Raw genomic sequence first — 22,311 nt, forward strand, 5'->3', positions numbered from 1 at the left:
AGATCCGCACGACTCCTGTTTGAAGTGCCTTGGGGAATCGCACTTGACCGCTAAGTGCCCCATTTGCAAGTCTTTCAAGCCGAGAACAAAAAAGGAGCGGGACATCAGGCTCAAACAGCTCCTCATGGAGGCAGCCCTCACCCCTCTACTTTCGGCACCAAGCGCTGGTCAGCCGGTAAGCAGAAGCGCCTCTGCGGCACCAGACCGCACCAGTACACTCAAGGACTCACGGCACCGGACGTCGCCGGCACCGAAGTCGGCTCAACGACGCTCCCTCTCCCCGAGGTCGAGGAAGGCCAAGACTCCTGCTGGGTGGGCACCGACCACACCGCAGCCAGAGAGTATGCCTAAGTCGGCTCGCCCGGCGCCGACACCTGCTGCGGCACCGACAAAATCGACTTATTCGATTCTGGTCCCACAAGCGCCATCAAGTCCGGTGCCTGTTAGCTCCCCAGCACATGCCATGGTAGAGCTCACCATGCTGTCCGCACCAGAGGTGTTCTCAGCTGCAAGAGACCTGATCGCCCTGACAGACTCGGCACTGCCTCTACCCTGGCACCGTGGGTGAGGGTAATCCAATCCGTAGGCAAGCCGACCTTGATTAGACCACCTTCTGTTGGTGCAGTGGACCGGCACCGCTCATGGTCGCGGTCCTGCAGACCCTTCAGGTCCAGACGGCACTCCCGCTCTCAACGCCACTCACAGTCCCGGCATCGTTCTACTACACGGCACTGGTCAGACTCGTGGACTGGTTGGAAGTCCACCGTAGCAGCTGAATTAACCGGCTCATTACCCGCAGCGCCACTCCAGTTCTCGGCACCGCTCCAGGCACCATGCCTCCCAAAGCCATTCATGACGCCGGGATTCGAGATCTCGGTCGACCTCCCGGCACTGATCTGGTCGCAGGTCCCGCTCTCGATCCCGGTACCGATATGCATCCCGGCACCGGTCCCCGATACCGAGGGGAGCTAGGTCCGTTAGAACATCTGCACAAGGCTTCTCCGCTCCTCCATGGCCATCCAGGCATATGTTGGTGTCCTCCCACACGGACAGCTACTATGGCCAAGACCGTGATTCCGATGTGCCCACCGGAGTGTTTCAAGAAGCCCGGGCTCAGGACCCAGGACCTCACCAGTGGTCCTTTTGGACACCTTGGGCGTACCACCAGGCCCAAGGTGCTCCGCTAGTTCCAGCCAGCTCAGCTTCATCAGAGCACTGAGCACCAGAGGCCACAGTTAGTTGTCCTCCTCCACCCGGGACGGAGGAACCACTAGTCCAGCCACCGGGTTCCCTGGTGCCACTGGAGCAGGAACCGGCGCATGAGCAAGAGGCCATACAGGATCCGCTTGTCCCTGGCGTTTGATCTTCTTCCTCTCCAGATGAGGCAGTGGCAGGGACTTCCTCTTCGGGGCTGCCTCCAATAGACCTAAGAGCCCATCAGGACCTCCTCAGGAGAGTAGCGCTCAACATGAACCTCCAGGTGGAGGAGGTCCCGGAGGTCGAGGACCCTGTAGTGAGCATCTTGTCGGCAGATGACCCAATTAGGGTGGCTTTGCCCTTCATCAGGACCATCCAGGCTAATGCAGACACCTTATGGCAGTCCCCAGCCTCCATCCCTCCTACAGCAAAGGGGGTCCAGTGCAAATACATGGTACCCTCTCGGGGGTACGAGTATCTATATGTCCTCCCTCCTCCCTCCTCACTGGTTGTCCAATCAGTCAACGAGAGGGAGCGCCATGGCCAACAGGAGCCAGCCCCAAAGTCAAAGGAGGCTAGGCGAATGGACCTACTCGGCCGCAAGGTGTATTCAGCAGGCGCCCTACAGCTCCGGGTGGCAAATCAGCAGGCTCTGCTGAGCCGTTATAGCTACAACACCTGGGCAGAGGTAGGTAGATATACAGAGCTACTCCTCTCGGACTCCCTAGAGGAGGGGAAAAAAGTGGCCAGAACCTCCCTCCAGTCTTCTCTAGATGCGACCATCTCGGCAGCCAGAACTCTGGCCTCCGGCGTCACCATGAGACGCATCTCTTGGCTACAGGTGTCCAACCTCCCGCCTGAATTACAATATACCATCCAGGACTTACCCTTCGACGGTAAGGGTCTGTTCTCGGAGAAGACTGACCCCAGGCTACAAAGCTTGAAAGACAACAGGGTCATCATGAGCTCTTTGGGCATGCATACACCTGTGACCCAATGCAGACCTTTCCGTCCCCAGACTCACCGCCCGTACTTTGTGCCCAGACACAGGCAAGGCTTTAGCAGACGGCGCGGGCGGGGTGGCTGTAGACGGCTGTCCAGACCCCAAGGGGGCCAAAACCACGGCCAAAACCACGGCTCCTCAAAACCACCACTGGAGCCTAAATCTGCCTTTTGAAGGTACACCCGAGGACAGCGTATCAGTTTCAGGACAGGATCCTTTTCCTCCCTTCTCCAACCGCCTCTCCTACTTCCTCCCGGCGTGGTCCCAATTGACCTCAGACCTATGGGTCCTACGCACGGTGAAACAAGGATACCACCTCCAATTTGTTTCACCCCCACCTTCCCACCCTCCAACCCAGTCTCTCTTCAGGGACCCCTCTCACGAGCTATTCCTCCTCCAAGAGGTGCAGACGCTCCTCGCCATAGGAGCAATAGAGGAGGTACCTCAAAACCAGAAGGGCAAAGGGTTTTATTCCCGGTACTTTCTGATCCCCAGTCTAAAGGAGGCCTCAGGCCCATCCTAGACCTGCGAGGCCTCAACAATTTCATGATAAAGTTGAAGTTCTGCATGGTCTCCCTGGGGACCATTATCCCGTCCTTGGATCCTGGAGACTGGTATGCTGCCCTCGATATGAAGGATGCGTACTTTCACATCGCCATTTTTCCTCCACACAGGAGGTACCTTCGTTTTGTAGCCAACCACCAGCACTTCCAGTTCACGGGTCCTCCCCTTTGGCCTCTTCACGGCCCCAAGGGTGTTTACAAAGTGCATGGCCATAGTCGCCGCACACCTCCGCCGACGGCGGATACACGTATTCCCGTATCTGGACGACTGGCTCATCAGAGGGACCTCCGAGACACAGGTCAGATAGCATATAGACATTGTCAGGGACCTATTCACACCCTTAGGCCTGATGCTCAATGTGGAGAAATCCACACTGGTCCCCACACAAAGGCTAGACTTCATAGGAGCTACCCTGGACTCCAATCTAGCCAAGGCCTACCTACCTCAGCCGTGATTCCAGGCAATGGCATCGATCATTCAAGGTTTGCAGAACTTCCCGATGACCTTGGCTCACACCTGTCTCGGTCTCCTAGGTCGCATGGCTGCCTGTACTTATGTGACCAAATATACCAGGCTTCGCCTCCGACCCCTCCAAACGTGGATCAATTCGGTCTACCATCAGGGCAGGCACCCGATAGACACAATAGTCACCATTCCCTCGAGCACCCTACGCTCCCTCGTCTGGTGGCTAACACCCTCCCCGGTATGTGCAGGGTTACCGTTCCATCCGCCACAGCCCTCACCGTCGGATGGGGGGCTCACTTCGGACACCTTTGCACGCAGGGCCTTTGGTCATCACAGGAGCTGATGCTTCACATAAATGTCCGAGAGCTGAGAGCAGTCCGTCTGGCTTGCCAGACATTCCAGCAGCATCTACACTGCCGTTGTGTCTCGGTGTTTACAGACAACACAACGGCCATGTATTATATCAACAAACAGGGAGGGACTCGATCTTCTCCCCTCTGTCAGGAGACCATCTGACTCTGGGACTTCTGCATAGCCCACTCAATAGACCTAGTAGCATCCTTTCTCCCAGAGGTTCGGAAGACTCTCGCAGATCAGCTGAGCAGATCCTTCCTCTGTCACGAATGGTCGATAAGACCAGATGTTATTCTTTCGATCTTCCAGAAATGGGGCTTTCCCCACATAGACCTCTTCGACTCTCGCACGAACAGGAAATGCCAAGTGTTCTGCTCCTTCCAGGGTCTTTCACTGGGATCAATCTCGGACACATTCCTCATGTCGTGGGAGCACCGGCTGCTCTATGCCTTCCCTCCATTCCCGCTGGTTCACAAGGTCCTGATAAAACTCCGCAGGGACAGATCGCACCTAATCATGATCGTGCCAGCGTGGCCCAGACAGCACTGGTCCACCACACTGCTCAACCTGTCCATAGCCAGCCCAATTACCCTACCTCTCCAGCTGGACCTCATAACGCAGGACCACGGCAATCTTTGCCACCTGGACCTGCAGGCCCTCCACCTCACGGCGTGGCTCCTGCATGGGTAAATAGGTCGGAGTTACGCTGCTCTGCTCCAGTACAACATATACTCCTGAATAGCAGAAAGCTTTCCACTCGGTCAACATATCTGGCCAAGTGGAAACGTTTCTCCTGCTGGTGTGTACTGCAGAATACTACTCCCTCTCAGGTCTCGATCCCCACTATATTGGACTACCTCTGGTCCCTTAAGCAGCAGGGCCTGGCGACATCATCTCTGAGGGTGCACTTGGCAGCCATCTCCACATTCCATCCAGGGGAGAGTGGCCACTCTGTGTTTTCCCATCCTTTAGTTACTAGATTTCTCAAGGGCCTGGAGCACCTCTACCCCCAAGTACGCCACCCTGCCCCTACCTGGCACCTCAATCTAGTCCTAAGCAGGCTTATGTTTCCACCATTAGAGCTGTTGGCAACTTGTTCGCAGCTATACCTGTCCTGGAAGACAGTTTTCCTAGTAGCCATTACATCGGCCAGACGTGTCTCCAAGCTTTGAGCGCTAATGGTGGACCCACCTTATATTGTCTTTCACAAGGACAAGGTACAGTTGCGACCGCATCCGGCGTTCCTCCCTAAGGTGGTGTCGACCTTCCATACCAATCAGGACATCTTCCTTCTGGTCTTCTTCCCGAAGCCTCACTCATCTCAACAGGAACAGCAGTTACACTCCTTAGATGTCCGTAGGATGCTCGCTTTTTATATGGATAGGATGAAGCCCTTCCGGAAATCGCCCCAACTCTTTGTTGCAGTGGCTGACCAAATGAAAGGCCTACCTGTCTCCTCCCAGAGGATCTCCTCTTGGGTGACGGCGTGCATCCGCACATGCTATGACCTGGCTCATGTTCCCTTGGGCCATCTCACTGCACATTCTACCAGAGCTCAGGCATCATCAGCCACCTTCCTGGCCCATGTACCAATCCAGGAGATATGTCACGCAGCTACCTGGTCCTTAGTCCACACTTTGCTTCGCAGTATGCTCTGGTCCAATAGTCTAGAGATGATGCAGCCTTTGGCTCAACTGTTTTGCATTCTGCCATATCTCACTCTGACCCCTCCGCCTATGTAAGGCTTGGGAATCACATAACTGGAATGGATATGAGCAATCACTCGAAGAAGAAAAGACAGTTACTCACCTTTGTAACTGTTGTTCTTTGAGATGTGTTGCTCATATCCATTCCACACCCGCCCTCCTTCCCCATTGTCGGAGTAGCCGGCAAGAAGGAACTGAAGGGTGGCTGGGTAGGCTGGGGTATATATCTGGTGCCAAAGCGGCGCCACTCCAGGGGGAGCGCCAGCCGACCCACCGAGTGTTGCTAGGGTAAAAAGTCTTCCAACGAACATGCACGCGGTGCGCACACCTAACTGGAATGGATTTGACCAACACATCTCGAAGAACAACAGTTACAAAGGTGAGTAACCGTCTTTGTCATCCCTCAGTCCCGTCTGATTTACAGGGAGCTTGTGACTGTCTCAGGAGCCAGTTTGGAGCCTGCATTTTCATCTGACTCTGATGGAAACCAAAAGCAACAGGCAGAGCTGCCCCTTTCCCAGGAATGGGAGATAGTCAGGAAGCAGGGCTGGCTCTCAGTCACCAAACAAAACTCTGGCAGCCCTTAATTTGTGCATGGCAGCACAGGTGAGGGAGCAGCATTTGGAGTTGTTTAGCCTAGAGTGCATCCAATAGCCAGGTGAAAGCTTCTTTCCCTCCGCAACAGAAGATGGTTCCATACAGGGCCGGCCTTAGGATTTATGGTGCCCTAGGCGAGATTATTAAACTGGTGCCCTTGTGCCTGATCTGCTCTTAGCAACACAAACATAAGCTTATAGTATTGGAAAACTTGCCACATTCACATTATTAAAACCAGTTTAACTTAATTAAGCACACTGTAATGCTGATGGACTAGCAATAAAGAAGCAGCACTATAGAAAAAATTCTGATATGACAGAATGATGCAAATAATATTTTTTTTTAATTTATCAAAATTTTATTGGAAATGTATATGAAGAGGTATTGAAACAAACATTTGTTTTTAATTAAAAGCAATCTTTCTGGCTTTTTTGGCTGCAAAATCAGTAATAATGTCATCGTATGACAAAGACAAAGTCGTGTCTTGTTCGATCGCAAGAATAGCAAGACCAGTCAAGTGTTCCTGACTCATTGTAGAGCAGAGATAGTTTTTAATGAGCTTTAGTTTTGAGAAACTCCGTTCTCCTGATGCTACTGTTACAGGAATTGTCAGTAGAATACAAGTGGCAATGTACACATTAGGATATATGTCAACAAGTTTGTGGGTATGAATAAACTGTACAGTGTCCATCACCGATTTTGCATGTGGCAACATTGATGACAGTGTACTCAATTCTTCGTACAGTTCAAGTCCATTTAAATCAAAACTATCACCGTGCTTCAGGAGGCTCTCTAGATTCTTGCACTTTGTCATTAGTTGCTCTTGTTTTCCTATTTCGTTGAATTTAGTTATGTCATACAAAAATCCAAACTGTTCATGGTGTACTTGCAAGGTATTAAACCTTTCATCAACAGCAGATACTGCTTTATCCATCACAACATTAAAAAATTCAACCTCAAATTTCTTTTCTGGATCGTCTATGGGCATGATCTGCTGTACAGATTCTTCACAAAGAAGTGTCCCTGGCCTTTTTAACTCATATTAACTATGTATTTACTTTATGAAAGTTGGAGAAAACATTGTGAAAACGTAAAACATTGGCTGCCCAACATCTGGGCGGGCAAAAGTTATACTGACTCACAGGGAAAAAAAAAAAAAAGCAGGTGAATCTTAGTACAACATATGGTCACTCTATACCAGGAGTCGGCAACCTTTCAGAAGTGGTGTGCCAAGTTCACTGTAATTTAAGGTTTCTCGTGCCAGTAATACATTTTAATGTTTGTAGAAGGTTTCTCTCTATGTCTATATTATATAAATAAACTATTGTTATTATCTGTGGTCTTGGCCACTGGTCCTGCTCAGGCCACTGCCAGCTGAGTAAATGAAACCCCAAACTGGCAGCGGGCTGGTGGCTGGAACCCTAGACAAGGATCCCAGGCCCCGCTCAGCCCGCTGATGGTCTGGGGTTCTGACCACCAACTCCTGCCAGCCAGGATCCCAGCCGCCAACCCCCCCCCCCCCGCCCTCAGCCCGCTAGCAGCCTGGGATTCTGCTCACCCAGGCTGGCAGGAGGCAGAGTGGGGCTGGCAGCTGAGCTCCTGACTGGCAAGGGGCCGGCAGCCGGAACCCCGGAGTAGCAGTAGGCTGAGTGCTGCTGGCATCGCAGACTGGCAGCAGACTGAGCCACTCAACCCCCCACCGGCCCTGCTCAGCCCACCACCAGCCCGCTCAGCCCACCACCAGCCCACTCAGCCCGCTGCCGGCTGAGTGAATGGAACCCCAGGCTGACAGCAGGTTGAGTGGTTCAACTGGCCTGCTCAGCCCACTGCCAGCCTGGGGTTCCTTGGGGGTCCCCAGGCCAGCAGCAGGTGCTGAGTGGGGCCGATGGCTGGTATTCCAGCTGGCAATAGGGCAGCAGCCGGAACCCCAGAGCAGTGATGGGCTGAGCTGAGCTGCTCAGCCTGCTGCTGCATACCATCAAAAATCAGCTCACCTGCCACCTTTGACATGTGTGCCGTAGGTTGCCGACCCCTGCTTTATACACTAGTAAGGAGATGAGCATATTACAGTTGTTGGAGGGCTCTTATCAGGAGTAACAGGCTATAGGAAAGTCAGTCAACATTTTTTGTTTCTCTGATGAAAACTGACCCACTCCCTGCCTCAAACCAAACCTGTCACTAATAATTGTCAACAACTTAATTTTCTGTTTTTGGCTAAGATATTGATTTCTTTTTAAAAAAAACATATTGAAATTGGATTCAGGATTGTTAGCAAGAATTTTTGGCAAACAAATTTGTTAAATGACAATCTAAATGGCAACACAGTACTGCTTTCATGCTTGGCTCGCCCCCCCAACCTGCTGGTCCAACAGCTGCAGTAGAGGAGGAGATAGGTGGAAAACTGCAGGACTCCAAATTTCACCTCTTGGGGTGCAGAGTGGCAACAGCAGCAGCAAACCCTCAGGTCCAATCACACGCCAATGGGCACCGCTGCCAGCCCAACAGACCATGGTGAAGTTAGCACAGCATCTGATCTCAGGGACGGAGCACCCATGGAGCCACAGCAGCTCATCCTGCCCTGTGCAGCTCCCCCCGGATGAGATGGATCGCTGGCAGCTGCCAGCCCGGGGGAGAGGCGCTCCCCAGCTAGGGTGATAGATCCAGATGTCCTGATTTTATAGGGCCAGTCCCGATATTTGGGGCTTTGTCTTATATAGGCACCAATTACCCCCACCTAGAGTGACCAGACAGAAAGTGTGTAAAATCAGGACAGTGATGGGTGGGGGTGGAGGGGTAAAAGGAGCCTATATAAGAAAAAGACCCCAAAATTGGGACTGTCCCTATAAAATAGGGATATCTGATCACTGTACCCCAATCCCCTATCCTGATTTTTCACACATCTGGCTAACCCCAACCCAGCCCTGTGTGACATTCCGATTCTGGCTGCCTGCCGAGGAAGTGAGTTACTTTCACTTTCATTCCTCAGCAGGCAGGCAGCCAGCCCTCCCCCCACCTATCCCCCAGCACCTCACCCAGCCCAGCCCTGACGGAGGGGAGGGAGGAGAGAGAGAGGGGTGCTCCTGGGGAGGAGGGAGAAAGGAGGGGGTGCTTCATGGGGCGGGGGGGAGAAGAATGGATGTTATGGGAGACAACAAAGGATACTGGTTCCAGAGCCACAGAGCCTGCCTCACCTGACCTCAGCCGGGGGGAAAGAGTCACACTCACAGGTGAGCTCCTTTCCCAACCCCCACCGCCTCCCCTCCCCAGAGACCCCAGCAGCCAATCCCATTCCTCAGACTGTGCTGCATTCGGCTCTGTCTAGGACCCAGCAGCCCTGCTTCTACACTGTCTGGGCTGCCTGCAGAGTGGTGCCCCAGGCAGAGTGAGGCCCTACGCGGCTGCCTATTCTGCCTATGCCTAAGGACGGCCCTGGTTCCATACAAAGTGCAGCTCTGCCGCTGGTCACCCCACCACCACTGCTCCCAATGTTCCTCCGTGGGGAGGAAGCAGGACCAACTGCAAGGGAGAAATCTAGGTGCCTCCCCACACCTCGCCTCTGGGTCGTATCCAGTTTGGGGGGCTGGGGCCGCCATGCTCTCCCCCAATCTCCACCCATGTTAATGGTGCATCCAGACCGATCCTTCCCCGCCTCGTCCTTCTCCAAACGTTCTCTAGCGTTAAACCCCCTCCCAGCCAGGGAGCAGGGTTTCTGGGCCACAGAAAGTGTCCTTCCTTCCCCAGCCTAACTACTTGCTATTGGTGGGTTGTCTTCATTTCACTCGGCGCCATTCCTGTCATGTGGGGTTCATGTTGGGTACAGGAGCAAGGCTTAGACGTGTTGCTTGGCAGATCCCCATGGGTTGGTGCTAAATCAACTCCTCTTGGCACCCACGATTGATGAAAGGAGCATCAGAGAGCAATGGTGTCTCCCCCAACGGCCAAGCACTCTGAGAGGTGGCATCTCCCAATGGTTGTGCGTTCTATGGGGTGGCATATCCCACTGGCCATAGCACTGCCCATGAATGTAAATTGCTAACATCCTTAATTCGCTACAGACTCTTTTATGATGGCCAGCCTCGTGTTTAGAGATCCAGGAGATCTGGTTTCGAATCTGCCACCAACTCCAAATGTGACCTGGGACAAATCATTAGATTTTGAAGGAGAATCAACCCACCATGAGCCCCCAGTGCATTGGCTAAGAGAGGGACACAACGGTTGTGGGTAGGATTTACACGATTGGGGCTGTATCCTGGAAAGCAACAATTCGGGAAGGACCCAGAGATCCTGGTGGAACCCACTGGGCTAGAGCTCCCTGGATGAGAGGAGGAGTGCGGCACTGGGATGGAGAAGCAGGGGATTAGAGAATAGGAGCTGGGGTCCACTCTGGATACAGCATGGGGGAGACCATGACTGGAGACTGCACCCAGCTCTTGGGGGGAGCCAGGCATCAAACAGGACATTGGACAATTGCGGAGGTTTCTGAGAAGAGCTACAGAAATGATTTACCCCCAGGTGAGGGAGAAGGGAATCAACCCCCATGACATTACTCCAGATTTACGCCAGGATGATTCCAGCCAGCATATGGAGCACCTGGGGCCAGGCTGCGGAATCCCAAAACTTCAAGCTGCGGGTCCAGCGCAGGGGAATGGTAGCGAATGTGGGTGAGGGGCTGGGCCGTGGCCCAGAGCCAACAAGCCGGGATGGACACATGGGCTTGGGTCCTGCTTGTGGTCTCAGATCTCCTCCTCTCTCCTCCCCCCAACCATCAGGTGCCCGATGCCTCTTCACTGCCACCCAATAGGGCAAGTGGGCCGGGCAGGGACTGGAAGATGGGCCCACAAATATGTCATGACCCTGGCAGAACTGCCAAAAACCCTCTGGCTGCAGTGAGTCCTGGCACATAGTCTCCTATTCTACCCATTAGACCCCACTCCCCTCACAGAGCCAGGAAAGAACCCAGGTGTCCTAGCTCCCAGCTCCTTGCTCTAACCATTAGACACTACTTCACCCAGCAGGCTGGGGCACATACCCCAGTCACATGAGGGGAAGCTCTGGGGGTGGGAGCACTTATCTGATGCACATAGGAACCCCTTGGACATAGAGATGCTCTCTGTGCATGCGTGCGTGCGTGCGTGTGTGTGTGTGTGTCCCTGCTGCCCCCTGCTGGAGAGGACGAGCCCCACTCTGGGTGTGTGTGTCGCCCCACACCCAAGATACATGGGGGCAGTGGATTTATTCAGGCTCGTGGCTGTGTCCATGCCAGCTAGCAGTTGTGAGAGTTCTGCTCACGCATGTTTCCTGTGAGTCTCAGGTTGCACCTGCATGAGTAGCGCAGTGGGAAGTGTCTGCACTAGTTTGTGTGAAGACCGTGTGTGCCTCAGTTTCCCCTATGTACCACGCTGACCCCCAGGGGCTGGAAAAGATCAGTTTTCTCTGGGGCAGGCTACCACCCGGGGCAGCAGATCCTGGCTTTCTCGACTTGGGGCCAATTGCTGGCAACTCCACAAAGACAACGGCAAAGCCAACCTGCTGGGACATTTCCAACCTAGTAACTAATGCCCAGGGTGATGCCCTCCCTGCATTGCAGGAAGCCAGCTGGAAGAGCGGGGGCCGAGGGTGGACATGTTTGGCTGGGGCTCGGATCTGCTCACACCCCAGGCTGCAGCTTCTGGCTCTCTAGACTGACCGAGGACTGGCCATGCTGGGTGCAGACACCTAACTAACCCGCTGCCCTTCCCCCACTGGCTGGGAGCCCCAGCAGATGATGGGGGCAGTGCCTCCTTTGGGGTACACGTCTCCCTTAGGTGCCGTCTCAGGCGGAGTTGCTGGAGGGAGCGAGGGGGCTGGAGGTGGCCAGGTTGGGTTCCAGGAGGTGGTGAAGCCAAGTGGCTTCCCCTGGTGACAGAGCGAGACCCTAGGGGGGGCTGGCCAGCTGTAGAACCCCCAGAGACTGTCCCAGAGTACCAGCCCTGTGACTCCCTGACCCCGGCATCTGCTCCCTGGTGCTGGTTCCGCTGCAGCGCAACTCCAGACCCCCTGCTCCACCCTCGGGCCCTGTGGGCAGGTGGGTTCTGGCCCGGCCAAGCCCAAAGTGCCACAGGCCGGGTCAAAGCCCAGATCTGACCCCCACAGGGGCTGGGAGACCCTGCTGGGGAATGAGCTCTGACTCACACCCACCCTTGGCCACCCCCCATCATGCCTGGTCTGGGGGGGGGGGGCGTCTCAGACAAAGCCCCTGATATCAGGGGATCTGGGCTCCCTGTTTGCACATGAAACGAGGCAGTTTGCAAAAACCGGGAAAAACCCTGGAACCAAAGCTGGGAGCAACATGTCAGTTTTGAAGTAACAAAGAAAAATCAGGTTAAGGTTTTCAACGCCTTTATGTTAAAAAAAAAGGAAGTTTTAAAAAACCCAAACCACAAACTTTCAGCCCAAACCACCACCTGGGTTTTTATTTTTACCAGAAAGGGGTTTTGAAAATGATTTTTTTTATTCTTTTGTTTTTTCGTCAAACGCCCCCCCCTCCCCCGACTCCCTACACACACACACAAAATTGAAGGAAAAATAACTGTAACCAGAACATTTGTGGTTCAGGTCTTTGACCCCCCCACTCCTGACTTTCTCCTGATTTACACCAGAGAGAAGGGGAATTGGCGCCATTGTCCCCCCACCCCCCAAGTTACTCCTGATTTACACCAGGGGCCAGGAGGGGAGTCTGGTTCTAAGGCCGTTGGGCCAGCACGCCAGCCAGGACAAACCAGTAAGACTCAGGCCCGCAGTTTTGCTCAGTTCCCTTTATTTGCTGTGGTTCCTGGCTACCAGCCCCACATGCTGGGCTCTGCCAGGCTCATTAACCGGAGCAGAGCCCGGGGCAAAGCCTGCCCATGTATGTGCCGCGGCGAGGGGGCGCTGTCATGGCTCTGCCTTCGCAGCTCAATGGGCGACGCCGGCAGGATTCTGGCCCGGCCCCTCTTCCGTTCCCGGCTGCTGCTCCGAGATCAGGGCCATGTAGACCTCAGCCGCGGCAGCTATCAATTGGAAAGACTTGCAGGCCGGTGCCAGCGCCTGGAGCGTCTGCTCCAGATGCCGGGCGGCTGCAGCCAGGGCGTTCCTAGCATGACGCCCCGTGAGGACATCGGGCAGGTAGCCCCTCAGACTTTGCACCGTGCCGGTCCCAGAGACGGGGCCATTCTCGGGGGGCTCTGCAGCCGTTTTCCCTGTTGGGCCCCCAGGGGTGGCACAAGCAGAAACAGCCCTGGCGATCTCCTCGCTGCTCCTGAGCAGGGTGTCCATCGGCAGGCACAGCACCGGGGAGGCCTCCGCCTCCCGCAGAGCCGCCTCCAGCCTCTCGGGGAGGCTGGCGTTCTGCAGTAGCACGGCCACCACGGGGCCACCCACGCTGCCGAAGATCCCCATGGTGGCCTGGTGGAAGTCCCGGACGATGGCCCCCTTCTCCTGCAGCGGGGTGTGGGGGGAGGCCATGCGGGCATACAGGTCCCGGCTGGCGTTCTTCCGCACATGTCTGTCCGTCCGCTCTGCCGCGGCATGCATCTCCCGTGCTGCCCACAGCAGGCGCTCCAAGTTCTCCCTCACGCCGATGCTGCCCCCCACCGGTTCCAGGGACACACTGGTGTCAAGGTGCTGGTTGAGGATGTGGAGCAGAGCGTGAGTGGCCAAGATGCATCCTTCCAGGGAGTCGAGCAGGGACTGGCTGGCGCGCACGAGCCTCTCTCTTTCGCTCTCTGTTCCGGAGAACAGGGAGAGCATCGCGAGGCTGGGAAACAAAGCAGAGAGCACGAGTGAGGGGCTGAAAGAGTTTCCCCTCCAGGATCCCCAGTGCAAGGCCAGGGGGATGTGTGATGGAATGGAGTAGAGGGAACGTTGTTTCACAACAACCCTGAGATTTGCCTGTGGAACTCCCTGCCTCATGATCTTGCTGATGCCGAGAGCCTAGCAAGACCCAGAAAGGGATCTGACATTTATATGGCTAATGAGGAGAGCCAGAATGACATTAGAAAAGATTTTTTTTTAAGTTTAATAAGATTAAACACTCTCATGCTCCAGGGCATGACTCTCTCTAACTAACGGCTGTCAGGCAGGAACTGTCCCTGCCTGCCAGTGGTGCTGAGGTACAGGGGCACTGCTGTGCTAGACGGGGCATGCAAAGCACGTCAGTCCATTACCCACTTTGCATTTGCTGTGGGCCCCAAGAGAGCCATGCTGCGAACCGGAGGCAGTGCACCATTGGGGGGGAGCCAGGGGACAGGGTCTGTTGAAGTGATGGGGGAGTCTCTGGTACATTGACACTGTATTAAAAGCCCCTTGGAACGGTGGCGTCTGGTCTGACTCAGGCTGCGGGGTTAAAAATTGGCATGTAGACATCTGGGTTCAGGCTGGAGGCCAGGCTCTGGGAGCGTCCCACCAGGCACAGTCCCACCACCTGGGCTCCAGTCCAAGCCTGCAGGTCTACACTGCCAGTCTGCAGCCCGGCAGGCCAGCCATGGGTGTTTAATTGCAGTGCAGATATACCCTGAAGGGCTGCATTGCACCCAGGGGGTGCGGCTGGTTCCAGCTCTCAGCCGGGCGGAGGCAGGCCAGCCACGGGTGTTTAATTGCAATGCAGACATACCCTGAAGGGCTGCATTGCACCCAGGGGCCCGCGGCTGGTTCCAGCTCTCAGCAGGGCCTAGGCAGGCCAGCCATGGGTGTTTAATTGCAATGCAGACATACCCTGAAGGGCTGCATTGCACCCAGGGGCCGGCGGCTGGCTGCGGGTTCCAGCTCTGGGCAGGGCTGCACCCGGAAAGGTTCCCCGGGGTACCCAAGCAGCTAGATGCGTTGCTGTGGACCAGTGGTGCTGCAGGGTGGAAGTGATCTGCATCCCCTGAAGAAGATCATTTCGGAAACGTCCACGTTTCTGAAACTGGGGGTCTTGCCCCAGAAGAGGGTGCGTGCGAGGCTACTGTGGAGGGGGGTCGTGAGATCTAGGAGTACCATACTTCGAGGAGGAGCCCTCCGCAGCCAGCTCAGACTGGGGAAGGGGCGGGGGTCCCAGCTCTCCGCAGCCAGTTCGGCCTGGGAGCGGGCGCGGGGTGTGGGGGGCGGCGGCCCGGCTCTCCGCAGCCAGCTCGGATTCGGAGGGGGGGCGGCCTGGCTCCCCGCAGCCAACTCGGATTTGGGGGGGAGGGGTGTCCAGGCTCTCCGCAGCCATCTCGGATTGGGCGAAGGGGGGGGGGGGACTCCCTGCTGCTGCTGCTCCCGCTAGCTGCGACCCAGACGGGCTGGGGACCGGAGCTCTCACCTGTCGCCGCTCGGCGCGGCTGCGGGTCCGGCGGGAGAAGGGGCGGACGGCGCCGCCTCTCCGCGTCTCCTTATGAAGCTCCCGGGCGGGGGCGGACAGTGAAAGTTGGCACCGGGAGGACCGCGCGGGAGCAATTCCCCGGACGGGGCTCGGCGGCTCCTGGATTGAGCAGATCGCGGATCTTTCCAGCCCCTCGTGACCGGGAGAAAACCGAGACCTGGAAACCAGCCAGACTCGAGTTCCTGGAAACCAGGCGGGGAACTGGAAGCCGAAGTCACGAAGCGGCAGCTGAGTCCCAGTAACACCCACCTGAAGGACCGTGTGACACCCGCTGGCACCGCGCCCCGGCCCGTGGGATCGCGGAGGCTGAGCGGGGAGGTGAACGCGCGGAGCAGCCTCCTATAAAGGCGAGTCCCGGCTCCGGGCGCACAGAGCGTCCCCGCCAAGGGATCCTCTCCGGAGAGCCCAGGCTGCTGCCCGCGGCGCTGAGCCGAGCTCTGCCCCGGCGAACGGCCCCTCAGCTTCCCACAGGCCCAGCGAGCAGGTAACTCGCCCCGTCGGACGGGGCAGAGGGGCACAAATGGGAGCAGGGGTCATGCGGTGAGAGCCCCCCGGATCGCCGGGCGAACTGGGCTCCTCCAGGAACGGGGGATTCCTGCAGCCCCCGGCAAGATGCCAGTCTAGGGACAAAGAATATCAGTCACCCACAGGCTGGGGGGAGGGGGCGCTAGTTTGCAGCCAGCCAGAAACTGCAGCGTCTGACCCACAGCTGGGTCCCCGGGCAGCAGGGGGGAGGGAGCAGGTCATGCAGCTGCCGAGAACTGGGAAGCGCCGCGGCTGGGGCAGGAGGTGGCCGGGTGGATGGGGGATGCTGCCGCGCCTCTGGGATGGATGGATTGGGGGGACTGGGAGGAGTTGGAGGTGCAGGGGGTTGGGTGCTGGGACAGAGATCGGGAGAATGTGGGGAGGTAACGTGTGGGAGGAGAAGTGGGGGTGTCTGGGGCAGGAGCTGGGACACTGCTGGGGCGAGGGGGATCTCTGGCAATTTAGGGTCTGTTGGGGAGTGGGCCTGAGTCCTGAGCTTGCTTGGGTGGATTCTCCCCCTCCCAGCTGGAGCCAGCCAGTCCTCCTGAGGCCACGTGGTTGGGCTGGGGCCGGGGGGAAAAGACAGGGCCCGAGTCTTTCAACCCTAGAACCTCCAAGGTGTTTAGACTCCCCCGGATTGACGGAGAATTAGGCTCCAGGGCCCTGATCCTTTAGGTGCCTTTTTTGTTTTAATAGCAGCTGAGTCTCTGCACTGGGTAAGTCTGTGATTTGTGGGGGCAGGGCGCAGTGGGGGGCTCTGGCTAATGCCTCTGTCATCTTCCTCTCCTGGCAGCTTTCCCGAGAATGTCCTGGATCAATATCCTGTACCCAGACAACCCGGCGAGGCGGAAGACGGTGGTGCAGTTACACCAGGAGCTGATCGACTGCATAGAGCTCAATTTTGATACCACCAATGAGCTGATTGAAGCCTTGAACACGCATTGTCAGTGCAAGTTGCACAGCGTTAAGATGAACACGAAGGGCACCGTCCAGGAGAACTGCGAGATCCTCCTCACAGCCATAAAGTCCGTCCAAGACATTCTGCAGGCCATCGATGCAAAGCTGAAGAGCAACCTGGAGCCAGATCTCTACCGAAAGCTTCACGATTTCCAGGAGCCTGACGCCACAAAGATGCTGATTCTTCGCAATGTTTCCACAGTGGTGAGCGGCTTCGCTGGGATCGTGGCCATGGGGTTCTTCATCAAGCTGGCCTTCTCACAGGTGGTGGGTAGAGTCCTGAGCCAAACGGCCATGGTCTTGGCCAAGATCGGTGCCTCCGTGATTGGCGCCATGGCTGGCATGTTACTGGGTGTGGGTGTCGACTTGATTCTCAGCGCGATCCTGGGCGCCATAGAGAGAGACCAACTGGAGGCGAAGATTGAGGAGCTCAGTGAGCTGGTGGGTGAGTTCAAGCCAGCCTCCAAGGAGTATAACAAAGCCATCATGAAGATCACCTGCCAGCTGCCATAGCCGGAGGAGAATCCCCTGCTCAGAGCACTGCAGACCAAGCTGCAAGTTACTATTACTTGTGAAAATAAGGCCTTGGAGATCAGATCCCATCTACCATGACTTAGCCCAGCACCATTAAAGCCAGCACAATAAATGATATCTAGCTCTTACACAGCGCTTTTCATCAGCAGAGCTCAAAGGGCTTCAGGCCTCATTAATGTCTTTATCCTCCCACCATATCTGGGGATAGGGCAGGGCTATTGCCCCCATTCTACAAATGGGGAAACTGAAGCCCGGAAATTCACAGGCATTTAAGCACTTAACTTCCACTGATTTCAGAGCAATTGGCTCAGGCTCTCTGCAGACTCAGGCAATGTCACAGATTTCAAGGGAAGCTCGCTGCCTAAAGTGAGTTGTCCCAGCCCATACAGGAAGTCTGTAGAGAATTAGCTGAGTTTCCCATGTCACAGACTAGTGCCCAACAACCACTGGGCCCGTCCTTCCCCTCTAGCTGGTGTTTTTCAACTGTAGATCTCAAAATGCCTCAGAAAGATCAGTATCTATAAGCTGACTATACACGGGGGGAAACAGAATCATAGAATATCAGGGTTGGAAGAAACCTCAGGAGGTATCTAGTCCAACCCCCTGCTCAAAGCAGGACCAATTCCCAACTAAATCATCCCAGCCAGGGCTTTGTCAAGCCAGGCCTTAAAAACCTCTAAGGAAGGAGATTCCACTACCTCCCTAAGGAACCCATTGGTCTGACCCAGTGTGGACATGATTAACTTCTTATGAGTCTGTCTGAGTTTGGAGACACAGGGTCTGGCTACACTTGCAGCTGTAAAGTGCTTTGGGTTAAACCAGCCTTCGTACAGCTGAGCAAGGAAAGCGCTGCCGTCTGTCTACATTGATTCCAGTATGAGAGGAAACATTTCCCCAAGGAAAAATTCTCTCAGCAGGACCTAAAATTGGTCAGTTACTGAACTAATCTAATCTCATCCCACAGCCGTCTCCACCTGGGCCAAGAACACCTGATCATCTCTCAACTACTTCTGCCCTTTGTCAGCTGCGTTTTTGCACCACACCACAGCTTTTCTGGTTGCTTGTCCCCCTCTCTGGGACCCCACCCCCTATCCAGTCGCCCTGCTCCCTGACTGCCCCAACCCCTGTCCATACCCCCTGACAGGCCCCCCAAGACTCCCATACAACCCCCCATCCCCTGACCACCCCCGTCGAACCTCCGCCCCATCCAACTGCCCCCTGGGATCCCCCCCCTTACCATGCCGCTCAGAGCAGCATGTCTGGTAGCTGCGCCGCCTGGCCAGACCTAGATACACTGTCGTGCTGCCCTGCAGGAGTGTGCAACCCTGCTGCCCAGAGCGCTGCCCGCACGGCGGTGTAGCTGCAGGGGAGGGGCCGGGGGCGAGCCTCCCCGGTCGGGAACTCAGCATCCGGACAGGACGGTCCCACGGGCCGTAGTTTGCCCACCTCTGCTAGAGTGGGTTGTAAGGTTACACAGGTGGCACTTGGATGTGGAGAACAGCAGCAGAAGAGCCTGACCAGTGGCTCCGAGCAGCCAGAGCCACAGGGCTAGAGCTAAAGGAATCAATGTAAATTCTGCGTGACAGAAATAACATCCCTGGGAGAGACGTTCACCCAGGAAAGGGGACAGGTAGCTGACAGCACGGCTGTGCCTGCGCCCATCACCAGCACGCCTGGCTCAGCAGCCGGGGCAGGGTACAAGGACCCTTGGCGTGGCGCTGAGCTAGCACGTGTCTGGATAAGGCAGGGAGGGGGAGGTGAGGAAAGGGGCAGGAGATTTGACCCACTGGAGGGAGAAGGGGGCAGCTTGGCTGTTTACCAGGGCTGAGAGGGTGGCAGGGTTGTTCCAGGGGTGGACGTGGTTGGCCCCGGAGAGACGGGGAGGGGAGGATGCCCAGCTGAGGCTGGGTCTGGGAACCCCTGATGTGTCACCCCAGTGGGCTCTTGCCAGGAAGAGAGAGGAGCTGGCTTTGTTTTCGACTGCCCCTGCAGCCCATCAGGGCCTCCGCAGCCCAGTCACCATGTCTGCTCGGCCCAGGGGTCAGTCAGCACCGGGTGGCTTTGCACAAACCCCAGCTCAGCCCAGGCTGCCCCATGAGCTGTCTGAGGGAGGGAGAGAGTCTGTGCAGGGAGCCAGGGCAGGTCTGTAAGTGCACAGCCGGTGCAGGAATGCCTGGCAGACTCTGCCCTTCTCAGCCTCAGGGTGTGGGATACACCCCCTGCCCCTTGATCACTAATTATCACTAGTGAGGTAACATTCCCTGGCCCCGGGCTGGGATCAGCACCCTATTGTGCTGGCACCTGGTGGCCAGTCAGGGTGATGCACAGAGTTTGTTTCCCTCCTGGAACACCTAAGAAAGAAAGGTATCAAAGAAAACCTTGGTTAAGTTAATTGCTCAGCTGATTACCCAAATCACCTGTCTTAGGGGTCTTTGGATACTGACCTCTTAATGAAAGGAAAAGACTCAGATTTGATTTTTCAGTTTTATTGGCTACTCTTATCAACAGCAGCCAAGAGTATATAACATAAAAGAATGCACAGTAGCACTGGTTTATGATTGGGCTGAGAGAAACACGAAAAACGGAACCATCCAGATTTTAAGAATCACATAACACATCCATAGCAGAAAGCAGTGAAATTCCTGTTCGACAATTATCCTTTCACTTTGTTTGGAATTTTGACCAAGCCCCTTAAAGCAGAAGGAACCGCACTCAAGCCCTTTAGTAAAACTCTCCAGTGGTACTTGACTCAACATCTGAAAACAATTCTAGGCTAATGCATAAGACAACGTGAGCAATTCCTCACATGCCAACCCACCATGGTCTCCTTCCCAATGGGTCTGTTGTAGTTACCCCTTTTAACCAATCCTCGCACCACTTACATTCAGGATCTGGTAACCACCTAACAGGAACATCTATATTTTTATGACAGGCTGCATGCAGTTGAAGAAGCTTTCACATGTAGTTTAAGGGTTTGGCTACACTTGCAGCAGTACAGCGCTGGGAGTTAAACCTGTCTTCGTACAGCTGAGTAGGGAAAGCGCTGCAGCCTGTCCACACTGACAGCTACCAGCGCACTGCCATGGCCACGTTTGCAGCATCTGCAGCGGCACTGGGAGCGGTGCATTATGGGCAGCTATCCCAGCATTCAAGTGGCTGCAAGGAGCTTTTCAAATGGGATGGGTGGGTGGAGTATGACAGGGAGCTTGGGGGAGAGAGAGAGTGGATTTCTGGAGCAGACACAGTGTCAGCAGCTGCCTTGCAAGTTCTGACCCCCTCCCCAACCCTTCTCTCACTCACTGAAAGCAAACAGCAGCTGTTTGGTTTTTTTCTCACAGACTAGATAAGCAGAGCTCCCCGAAACGGATCCTCCCCTCCCTGCCATGCGCTGCCTCTCTCTTCAAGCAAATATTGGCTGTGGGCGTTCCAAAGGGAGCCCCCCTGCCTGCCTTTACTCATTCTCAGCAAACAGTAGCTGTGTTTGTTTTTCCCGGAGTTCACCACAAAACAAAGAGAGGCATCACAACAAAACAAGGAGAGGAACCTTCACTTAAAAGGATTATGGGGAGTTTCCGGAGGTCAATCACTGCGTAATAAGGTTACTCCCCGTTTACACTGGAGCACCAGCGTCTCAGCCACTCTGCAGCAGCTGTTATTCCTCTCGGGGAGGTGGAGTACCTGCAGCGCTGTAGCCATGGAGACACAGTGCTGTATGTGCCTTGCCAGTGTGGACGGGGAATGAGTTACAGCGCCGTGGGCGGCTTTATTGCGCTGTAACTCTCAAGTGTAGCCAAGGCCTTATGTTATGTCTCTGTATACCTGGAACTGGACAGGCAGTGTGCAGCCATTAACTACGGGGGATGTGCAGTGTTTAGGAATTGTAACTTGTTCTATTTAAAAGCTGTTTTACAACAAACTTTATCAAAACAAGGGCACAAGCTATAACTCTGGGACAATCTATAAACCACGTACACAAGCATGTACATGTCTTTAGTAATTAGGTACCCAGCTGAGGAAGGAGTCAAGTGACTGATTTGGGTCCTCGCCAAAGAGAGAGAGGCTGTATGTTACTTATCACCAAATCTTTGCTCAACTGTCAGCTTTCAGCTCCGTTACTGATCACAGTGGGGCTGACACTGCAAACACAGGTGGAGTGAAGGACGGACATTGTGTTTTCCTCCTGTGCTAACAGGCAACCCAAGCTGGAAGAGAGAGAGAGAGTTAAAGGTGCCTAACTGAGGGGTACTTAATGTCACCAGGAGTGAGGATTCCCAAGTGGCCAACTCAGAATTCCAGTCTTCTCCTTTTCTTGGCTTTCAGGAAGTGAGGTGCTGAAGGAGACAGGCCATTTTATCCCCTTTCTGCTGTGAGTTCAACTTGGTTCCTCTTCTTGGAGAAGCTGGTATGGACCAATCAAACGGTGACCCATGCTTGTGATGAAGGCTGGAAATGTCCAACCAAAATGAGACTTGTGTCCTTCTCACCACCCAGCCACAGGTATATCTTGTGAGTTCTTACATGGGGGTCTTGAAAATTCCAGTCTCTTTTGTGCAAAACTCCTGGTGTCACATCAGGTTGTGTAGGACAAATTAGGCCACAGCCAGGAGTACGACCGTCTTGGGACAGCCAGTGAACACCTGCTGCTCAGCTCCGTTAAGCAACCTCCTGCAGGCCATACAGACGAGAGAATGGAACCCTCTGTGGTGTCGGCGTGGGGGAGGTTCCCAGGTGCCTAGACTGATGTGGCTGTGCCCCTGCTCACTGGCAGAAATGTAGGAGCCTTGAGGTTTTATGGTGGAAAAGTAGCCATCAAGGGACTTTAGGCACCTACAGGGTCAGGTGGCAGCTGAGCGATGGTTTTCTGAATGCTCGGGTGCCCCATGCTGGACTTGGGGGTTAAAATGACAGTTAGGCACCTAACGCCTTTTCACAGATCCAGCCCTGAAGACGCAGTTGTACCAGACTTGATAGGAAAAACAACGAGGAGTCCCTGTGGCACCTTAGAGACTAACACATTTATTTGGGCATAAGGTTTCGTGGGCTAGAAC

General features: G+C 55.1%; 2 protein-coding genes across 2 annotated transcripts; one reads left to right on the top strand and one right to left on the bottom strand.

The window, feature by feature from the left end:
• Nucleotides 1-12,670: 12,670 nt before the first annotated feature.
• Nucleotides 12,671-15,728, bottom strand: LOC115640588. The gene is made up of 2 exons (XM_030543463.1): nt 15,188-15,728; nt 12,671-13,660 (listed from the first exon to the last, which is right to left on the bottom strand). Exon 2 carries the CDS (start codon nt 13,651-13,653, stop codon nt 12,820-12,822), a length of 834 nt encoding a protein of 277 aa, XP_030399323.1. The 5' UTR covers nt 13,654-13,660; nt 15,188-15,728; the 3' UTR covers nt 12,671-12,819.
• Nucleotides 15,556-17,391, top strand: LOC115640589 (single-pass membrane and coiled-coil domain-containing protein 3-like). The gene is made up of 2 exons (XM_030543464.1): nt 15,556-15,731; nt 16,566-17,391. Exon 2 carries the CDS (start codon nt 16,577-16,579, stop codon nt 17,240-17,242), a length of 666 nt encoding a protein of 221 aa, XP_030399324.1. The 5' UTR covers nt 15,556-15,731; nt 16,566-16,576; the 3' UTR covers nt 17,243-17,391.
• The last annotated feature ends 4,920 nt before the right edge of the window (nt 17,392-22,311 follow it).

This window comes from Gopherus evgoodei, unplaced genomic scaffold (genome assembly GCF_007399415.2).
Source record: "Gopherus evgoodei ecotype Sinaloan lineage unplaced genomic scaffold, rGopEvg1_v1.p scaffold_31_arrow_ctg1, whole genome shotgun sequence".
Lineage (NCBI taxonomy): Eukaryota > Metazoa > Chordata > Testudines > Testudinidae > Gopherus > Gopherus evgoodei.